Raw genomic sequence first — 10,170 nt, 5'->3', positions numbered from 1 at the left:
AATGGTTAAAAAATGTTTTTTACAAATCAAACTCAAAAAATCAAAAATATTGTTTGTGATACATTGTGCTTCTAAAGTTCATTGATTCTTGGAAGAAAATTGTATGCAGAGACATGAATAAGAAGTCTGATCTTGAACTAATATGGTTGAAATACAGACAAGTTTATGCAGAAGATCCGATAAGAATGAATTTTAATAATCTATATTTAATGTTATAGTAATTATTTTTTCTTCAGAACCATTTTCATGAATGCTCTCTTGACCTCTTTGTTCCTCAGGCTGTAAACTAGAGGGTTCAGCATGGGGATGACCATGGTGTAGAACACAGACACGATTTTGTCATTGTCCATTGCATGTCTAGAGCTGGGCTGCAAATACATGAAGATTATTGTTCCGTAGAAAATAAAAACTGCAGTGAAGTGGGAAGCACAAGTAGATATGGCCTTCTGATGCCCTGCTCTTGAGTGCATCTTAAAGATGGTTATGAAAATTACAATATAGGATACTAATATTATTATGAGAGCAAAAAAGATATTGAAGCTGGCTAGACAAATAAGAACTAGTTCATTAACATGTCTATCAGAACAAGAGAGAGCCATGACTGCTGGCATATCACAGAAAAAGTGATGAACCACATTAGACTTACAGAAGGAGAGACTGAATGTATCCCCAGTGTAGACTGAGACATTCAAGAAAGCAAGTACATAACAGCCAATGATCAGACACACACACATACTTGTATTCATGGAGGAGGCATAGTGTAGGGGCTTACACACTGCTGCATATCGATCGTAAGCCATTGAAGCCAACAAGAAATTTTCCACAGTAGCAAAGGCTGCAAAAAAGAACATCTGAGCAGCACAATCATTGTAAGACATGATCTTGTCTCCTATTAGGAGCCCAGCCATGACTTTGGGAGTGACAGCTGAAGAGTAACCAAAATCAACCAGGGACAAGTTACCAAGAAAGAAGTACATGGGGGTATGGAGCTGAGAATCCAAGAGAATCAGCAGGATCATCCCCAGGTTCCCAATCAGGGTGATAATGTAGATGAGGAGGAAGGTGATGAAGAGGGGAAGCTGCAGGCCTGGGTCATTGGTCAGTCCCATGAGGATAAACTGTGTCACTTCTGTCCTGTTCATCATTGTCGTCTGACAGTTGCTTGATGCTTTGTGGCAATGAGAAAGAAAAGGAATATGATAATAATGAACTTGAAATTGAGAAGCATAAACACAAGATATAGATATTGTATTTACACCTTGTTGGTAAAGATGCTCTGTCAAAGCCTGAACTTTGAATGCCAATTTAATGTGTTTGCTACATATATGTCACATGCTATTAAATATAAAAAGTAATATATGTAATTTAAAAGTGAATCAGACACTTTGGAGAATCTTGTCCCAAATGGGATTTCTCCATCAAACATCTCCTCATAGGGCTGAAGGAACTATGTGGAAGATAATGTGGAAAGATTATAAGAGCCAAAGGGGATAGGTGACTCCAAAGAAACAGGGTCTTCCAGATTCAACAGGACTGATATACATATAGATTCACAGACACTATGGCAGCATGCAGAAGTTCCAGCCAGAATGGCCACGACATGGACAGGGGAAAATAGACACAGGTTCCAATTTGTAATCAAGAAACTATCTGTAAATGACACACAGTGGAAAAGATAAAATCATTTTTCTCCAATGCAGTTACAGTGGGTATATCAAACACATTCCAGAGCAGGTACAGTACGTAAGAGTAGTTGGCATATACAAAATTAACTCCATGATTTTTGTTTGTTTGGGGATATTTCTCAAACTTTTGTTCTATTGATTTTCGTTTGATTGGTTTGGTTTCCACTTAGTGAGGATTTTTGAGAGGAAGAGAAAGGGAGAAGACATAAAGTCAGTTGGGTAGAGAGGATCTAAGAGTAATTAGAGGAGGAAAAAAGCATAGTCAAAATACATTGCATGAAAAAATTTAAGTAAGAAAGGAAAAGTGTTTTTCCATATGCTAATTAATTCTTAAATTAATCAATGAACAACAAATAAATATAACTTCCAGTTCACTTCTGAAAATAAAGTTTGATACTTCCACATTTGTCACCTGCTAGTGACTGATTTCAACAGTTAGATTACATTTATTGTTCCTCTCTGATATGAATTCAGAGAGAGCACTAAAACACAGGCCCTGATAATTCATCCAGGGCAATTTATCACTTAAACAAGGATCATTTCCTTTGCTTTTTTTGTATGTTTTTTGTTGCCTGTTTATTACCTCCTATGATAGATGAGCATATTCTAAATATAATAGATGAACATATTCTAAATATAAAACTCTAGTTGGTCAGTGTCATTCATCCCAGTTTTTTAATCTTAGCTTTGCATACCACATGACAGCAATCAGTAAATTGTCTATGATGAAAATGTCTGTATCTATCTTCACTTAGAACTTAGTTTTTGGAAACTACTATACTGAAAATAATATTTTCACTTTTTCAATAAGTCACACTGGGTACATTTGCCACTGGATTGACATGAATTACACTTTTTACTGTATATTCACTCTTACCAATTGTCTTGAGGAGGAAAATTTATCCACAGATATAAGTCAGTCCAATATAAAGTCAGCAATTGAATTTGGCCTAAATGTGATTACAAGCACATGCTCTCCTAGTTGTATCAAAAAGATTATAAGTTCTAAGTTGGGGATTTAGCTCAGTGGTAGAGCACTTGCCTAGCAAGTGCAAGGCCCTGGGTTCAATCCTCAGCTCAAAAAAAAAAAAAGATTCTAAGATCTCTATGCAGAAAAAACAGAAGAATGAGTGTTAACATAGACAGACCAGTGTCCAAGTTAACCATAATTACTTTCTGCTTTATAGGTAATGTCATGATAATGTCACATCTGCCACATATTTTGCAAATTCTAGCTATAAGGCTGAATAAAGAGATGTCAGTGAAAATCTCAGACTAAGCTAACAATTTAAAAGTATACCAGTCTAATGTTTATCTTTCAATATTTTCCTCTCACCGTGGTTGAGGCTCCTAGCTAATCCTCTGGTCAGAAGGCTTTATGGTTAGCTATTATCACTGAAATAACAAAACACTAACCAATGAAGCATGACATGAAGTTCATTCCTTCAAAGCTGTAGTATGGAGTTGTATTTGTGTTTCATAGTCTCTCATATGCAGATCTGGAGCAAATTATACAGACCTGGCAATTTCTGGAGACTTCTCCCAAGAGTCTACCTACAGCTTCTATCCCTACGTTATGTAAAGGAAGCAATTAAATGACCCATGAGAATCACTCGGTTACTTTAATATGCACAGATAATTTTGTATTACTTTTATGAATTTGTTTTGAAATTTAAAATAAGTAATGATTCTTTTTATTTTACTTTCATTTGAGAACATTCTATAACATATTTCAAGAAATATTCTTAGGATATAGTTTTAATGTTTTTTATTTTGCTTATTTTTATTGAAAATAGCTTCTTCTCTCATACAATACAGCCTGACCAAAGTTTTTCCTGTATTTTAAGTAAGTATGCAAAGTAGTGGGTTTTTCCTTATAACATTTTACACCTTGGTTCTTGTTGGTCTGCCTCTGTCAGTCCATTACTCCATCTCCTCACACCACTTCATGTTGGCACCATTCCTTCCCCCAAAAATGCTCCTTCCTCAGAAAATAGTTTTCTTCTTTAACACTTACATGTATTACCATAACACGTAAATCCTGGGATTGCATTTTTGCCAGCAAGAGATAGATTCACACTTTCAATTACACATAATCATAAGGAATTTTCACACATGTCCCAAAATGCAAATTTGTAAAAGGAATAATATTCACCCATCCAAAAACACATACAAGCTAAGAAAGATAATATAGAGAGAAACACAGACATAAACAGCCACACACACACACACACACACACACACACACACACACACACACACACAACAATGAAACCACTAAGGTCAAATATACAGAATCTCAAGAAACACAGCTTTTTACAGCCATAGGGAAAGTATTCATAGACAAGATAATAAAGAATTTCTCATCAGGAACCCTGGAAGCCATAATTAGTAAAAGAACTTGAACCTTTAAAAAATGATAACAACCATCTTTGAGAACAAATGAGTGAAAAGAGACATGACGAGAATGATTCTTGAGAGGTGACACTGATACTGGGTTTTGTTTTGTTTTGTTTTATTTTATTTTTTTGTTTGTTTGTTTTTTGTTTTCCTGTTAAATGTCAATAGAAAATCAGTTTGGAGTGGATTTTTCTACCTCCATAAATCCACGGAGTCAATTCCAAACAACAAATGCCCCTTCTTTCTTACTTTCTGATATCTGTCTACACACACACACACACACACACACACACACACACACACCATACACAACTACACAATTTTTATGTCTGTAATACTGGAATGACAGCAATTGAGATAACCAAGAAGATTAGTATGCAACTGAGGTATGACTCAATAGGTGAATAGCACAAATTTTCCAATAAATTCAAAACAACCTATATTGTAAAATTTATGGAAAAATTCATGTGATGAATGAGACAACCAAGGCAGAATGGGCAGGATATAACTTGTAAGTGCTTAAGCATAGAAATATCAGTGAAATTATTAATTATAGTCTGCTAGACTCACAGATCAATGCCTAACTTGACAGGCTTCCTCCAGCAGCTGATGGGAACACAAGAAGAGACCCACAACAAACATCAAGTGGTGCTCAGGGAACCCCTTGGAATAGAGACAGAAAAGATTTATTGTAGGAGCCAGAGGAGGTCAAGGATATCAAGAGAATAGGGCCCAAAGAATCAACTAAGCAAGGGCTTGTAGGGGCCCCCAGAGACTGAAATCCACAGATCCTGGATGGGTCATCACTAGGTCCTCTAGATATATGTTGTGGTTGTTTTGCTTGGGGTTTCTGTGGGACTCCTAATAATGGGAGTAGGGGTGTCTCTGACTCCTTTGCCTGCCGTTGTAATCCCTTTCCTTCTATTAGCTTGCCTAGTCAAGCCTTGATAAGAGGGTTTGTGCCTAATCTTACTACATTGTGCTATACCTTCATTCAGTTAATATCCCTAGGAGGCCTGTTTTTTCTGAAGGTAAATGGAGAAGGAGTGGATCTAGGGGGAGAAGGGAGATGGGGGAAAGCCTGGAAGAGTGGAAGGAAGGTAACTGTGGTTGGGATGTATTATATGAGAGAAGAATCTGTTTTCAATAAATGAATAAGTAAATAGACTTAAAAGGTTGAAATTACATAAAACATCCTCACTTAGAAAACCTTTAAACTAAGAATCTTTAATAAGGGAACTTGAATATTCACAAATGTGTAAAAGGCATTATAGTGATATTTTATTTGTATTGAAATGTGGTTTTATTTGTATGTCAATAAAGTTGCCTTAAGGTGAGAGCAAGCCAGAGCAGAAGCTGAGCAGTAGTGGGGCACACCTTTAATCCCAGCACTTGGGAGGCAGAGCTAGGCGGATCTCTGTGTGTTCAAGGACACAGCCAGCATGGCAGACACATGCCTTTAATCTCAATACTAACCATAGAATACCTGGAGGTCTGTACAAACAGGCAGTGATGAGGAGGTCATGTGGCTGGGTTTACAACCAATGAGAAAACAGAACAGAAAGTCTTTAAATAGACAGGACGCACAGAAGTAGCTCTCTTGCAGAGAGGAAGAACAGCAGAAGCAGTGAAGGGTAAGGTTTTCCGCTCTTGCTCTGACCTCGTGGTTTTTAACTCTGCAATCGGTTCTGTGTTTCTTATTTAACAAGCCGGATACATCTACAAGGCATGTATGCAATTTGTTGTTATGAGACAACCAAGGGCTCTAGTTATGAAGAGCCCTTCTTCTGATAGAAAAGAGGCATAGTATACCATTGCCTCTGAGGGCTGTAATGGTATGATACCTTCATCAGAGCATGTTATCTTACCTCATATGTCAAATAACCTCATAAGCTTCAATCTTCAGTGGGGATCAGAAACCATAACCAAATAAGATAGAACCTAGGTGCCAGGTATGGACCTCTGCCACCTGAGCTGTATGTCACATCAGATTAAATGATTCTTGAATTTTCAGCAGCTATGTATTTGCTAAGCCCCTTAAAGACCTTGCAGGTCACAGACATAAAGCCATCTTATTCTGAAAATGTTCATGGGGAGTGTGATCACAAAGAGCCTGTTCCCTTTGATGATTACCTTTGCACTGAAAACTGGAACACTGTGAGAAGATTGGGGAAGGAGTGTTTGGGGAAGTGTTTTGAACAATTACTGATCAAACACCTGTAGCCCTAAAATCCATTGCTATTGAAGGAACAGATTTAGTCAAAGGATCCCATCAAAAAACTTGAGGAGATCCTACCAGAGATCATCATTTCCAAAGAGCTGAGCCTCTTGTCTGATGCTGTGTACAACCGCACAGAAGGCTTTATTGGGCTGAACTCAGTGCACTGTGTTCAAGGGCCTTACCCTCCCTTGCTGCTCAAAGCCTGAGATTGTTATAACTCAAACAAAAAAGCTGCAAATGACCAGCCTCATTTTTTCCAGGAAGGCCAGCTCTTTATTATACTGGAATTGTGTTTGGTAGGGTTGACTAAGAGCAAATGAAAACAAAGCTGTCCTCTGTGGCTACTGCAAAGAGTATGCTACACCAAATCACCCACATCTCTCTCCATGGCGGAAGCACCATGACTTATACTGGGGAAATATGCTCTTAAAACCAACCTCAAAGAGCTCCACGACACCCTCAATAGGAAGAAAAACACCATTCCCATCCATGGACTACAAGTCAACATCATTGACCACACCCTGTCCTGCTTAGAGTAGGATGGGGATGTGGTTTTCTGTGATATCTCCACTGAAGAGTACCTATTTACAGGTGAAAGTGACTACCAGTTTGAGATCTACAGGCTCATGAAGAAGGAGAACAAAAATTTCTGGAGTATCACCCTTAAAATAATGTGCTGTGGCTACATTACCTCACAGACAAGATTCTGAATCATATGAGCTTTAAGACTAAATGTCAGACCACATCCATGAAGCAAGTAAAGAAAAATCTACAGCATTTCCACATAACTGTACTGAGGTTCAGCTCTGCCAACACAGTCTACTTAAGTAAGCCAGTACTTAGTGTTCACATTGAGAGCACTTCCAAAGCCTCATTGAGTACACCTTCAATGCCTCTGGAACTGTTTTTAATCTCCGCCACTAGAACAGGATGGAGGTAAAAGTCCATCCTCAAAGAGTCCTCTGTCAGCTTTTTAAGAGACTTGTTTTTAAAAGGTAACCAAAATGTTTGTCAACATGATTAAACTTGCTTTTAACAAGTGTGCTTAAAAATAAACTACATAGAGGACAAGTGTATATACCTTATAAATCCCCTTTCTGTCAGCAGCATCTACAAATTGGATATTGCCATTTTTGAGCCTTGATACCTAATGTAGGATGAGCACAAACAAGGCAGAAAAGTCCAGCCCTCAGCTGTGGTCCTTACTGCTCCAGAAGCTGATGTAAAGGCTGGTGCAAGAACCAGACTTCAGATGAGTTATTTACTGGATGCCAAAAGGATGTAGCAGAACAGAAAGAGAGAGAGAGAGAGAGAGAGAGAGAGAGAGAGAGAGAGAGAGAGAGAGAGAGACTAGAGGTTCAAAACCAAGAAGGAAGGGTATACACCAGCACAGGGTAAGTATGGAAATGTTTGTTTATCAAATTAATAACCAGTCACACAGAAGAGTAACTTAATGATTTTCAAAAAGGGAATAAATGGCTCTATGGCAAAAAAAAGAAAGAAAAAAGAAAAAATGGAATAAAGGGAGTCATAATCTCAGGGCAAGATCCTACCCAACTAAGTTCCAACTTGTAGAAAGAAACTAAAGAAAAGCTTAAAGCTCAGCTGAAGCCAGCTTGGTCTACAAGTAAGTTTCAGGACAGTCAAGCTTAGGCAGTGAAGGAAATAAAAAACAGAAAGCTATGAAGATGTAATTGAAGAAGGGGGCCATGTTCCAGCCACAACAAAGAGCAGAACTTGGCAGCTTCTGCCACATGGTTCTGAATTTATAGTTAAGGATAGAAGAAAGGAGTTAAAGAATGAAACTTCTAAGGCCAGGCATGTGTCAGGGGTGTCCCTAGTAGAGAGGCCATTGGGTGAAGCTGTAAAGTTGAAGCCTGAATTGTCTTGGAAAATCCAAGGTGTTAGAGATGCCAGAGTTGTGGGATACCTGCTGAGGAGAGCTGCAAACTGGGAGTAGGAACAGCCCAAAAGAAAGAAGTGTGTTGCAGTCAACAAAGCTTAACAGAGTTAGAAATCTGAAGAACGTTCTAAAGAGCATTTTGACACTAGACGTGTAGCTACAGTTTGGAGTTTGCCCAGCTGGTTTTCAGTCTTGCTTTTGTCCAGTGCTTCTTTGCTATGCTCCCTTTCCTGTGTTTTGGAATGGTAATATATATCCTGTCTCATAACATGTTGGGAGTTTGTGATCTGCTTTTTGATTTTTAGAGGGGGATTTTGACTTACAGTTAAGAGATTGCTGTGCATCTTAGAAGAGACTTTGGAGTTTGAAACAAATTTGAGATTGTTACAGACTATGGGGACTTTTGAAGTTGGACTGAATGCATTTTTTGCATTATGATATGGCCTTAAGCATTTGGGGGCCAGGGAGTGGAATGAGGTGGTTTGAAAGGAAATAGCTCCTAAAGGGTGTGGTACTATTAGGAGGTGAGGCCCTGTTGGAGGAAATGTAAAACTGTGGGGTAGGATTTGAGGTCTCCTTTTGCTCAAGCTTCTCTCAGTGTGACAGTCAGTTGATATTCTGTTGCCTACAAGATATAGCACTCCCAAACCTACCCCCTAAACCCTCCCATCATCCAAGACTGCAACCTCTCCCTGAGACACAGACTCTGACATCTCCAATTGGTCCAAGAGCCCCAGTTGCAGACCATTAGGCAGGACTCCTGCAGGCAGGCCTGACTACCATGCCTCCACCAGACCCTGTAAGCTACAAGCCCCACTCCACAATCCACAACGCACCCATCCACCAAGACCACAGCTGCTCCCTGAGACACAGACTGTGGCAGCTTCAATTGGACCAAGAGTTCCAAATGGACTGAGTGGCTCCCTGAGACACAGACACCGTTTACACCAAGTGGAGGAAGAGATGGGTAGATGCTATTGCAAGAATACATTCAACAACATAAAGAGCAATACAGCACCACCAGAACCTAGCACCACCAGCACCTAGTGGTTCTAAATCAGAAACATTATCACAACAAAATTAGAACAGAATACCATAAAAAGAGTAAAGTGTCAGCAATTTTCCTTAAGAAAACTATTTTATTTTGTATTGTATTTACTGATGTAAATTTTTCATACAATTTTAAGATTTTTTTTTCTATTTTTTATCTGAAAAGATAGATAGATTTTTTCGTATAATATATACTGATTAGAGTTCAATCCCTCCATCTCTGCCAATATCCTCCCCACTATGGAGCATTCATCACCTCTGGCTTTTACAATTTTTCTGTTTTTCTTCCACAGAGATCCCTGAGCCTTGAAGGGAAGTATTTGATAAAGATACTCTACTTAGAGGTGAGAGCTCCAAAGTCTCTCACATTCTGCACATTGCCCAGTTATGGGTCTCAGTTAATTATTGGTGATTTTACAGAATGAAGAAATTTATCTGATGAGGGTTGACCAATGTAATGTTCTACAGTTATAGCATAATTCACCATGGCCATTTCATTGCTCTGTTCTTTAAGCAAAATAAAAATAGTAGGTTTTCCCTAGGGCCTATGCCCTACCAATCATAGGTTCCTGGCCACTTTAGATTTTTCAGGTATAGGTTCCATGTCATTCAAAGGACTTTAAATCCAATCAGACTGTTGTTGGCTTCTCCCATAATAGTGTTGGCCACTATTGCACCAGTATATCTTGCAGGCAAGTCACTATGCGCTCTATCTATCTATCTATCTATCTATCTATCTATCTATCTATCTATCTCAGAGTTTGTAGCTATGTGAAACTGATGATTACTCTTTTCCTCTGGTAGCATGTATAGTACCTGGCAACACCATGAACACTAGTCATTAGAGGTGAAGCTTGATTTCTCCATTTGTTCCATTAGATGTTAGGTGGCATAAATAAGTGGTGTCTTCA

General features: G+C 38.6%; 1 protein-coding gene and 1 pseudogene across 1 annotated transcript; one reads left to right on the top strand and one right to left on the bottom strand.

Annotated features, from left to right (window-relative positions):
• Positions 1-221: 221 nt before the first annotated feature.
• LOC118592390 (olfactory receptor 5B3-like) lies at positions 222-1,146 on the bottom strand. The gene has a single exon (XM_036201290.1). The coding sequence runs from the start codon at positions 1,143-1,145 to the stop codon at positions 222-224; it is 924 nt and encodes a 307-aa protein (XP_036057183.1). The 5' UTR covers position 1,146.
• Positions 1,147-6,104: 4,958 nt separating this feature from the next.
• Positions 6,105-7,246, top strand: LOC118577802 (annotated as a pseudogene).
• Positions 7,247-10,170: the final 2,924 nt, after the last annotated feature.

This window comes from Onychomys torridus, chromosome 1, assembly GCF_903995425.1.
Source record: "Onychomys torridus chromosome 1, mOncTor1.1, whole genome shotgun sequence".
Lineage (NCBI taxonomy): Eukaryota > Metazoa > Chordata > Mammalia > Rodentia > Cricetidae > Onychomys > Onychomys torridus.
Note: the sequence above shows the minus strand (reverse complement) of the source record. Positions and strands in the feature narration are given on the sequence as shown.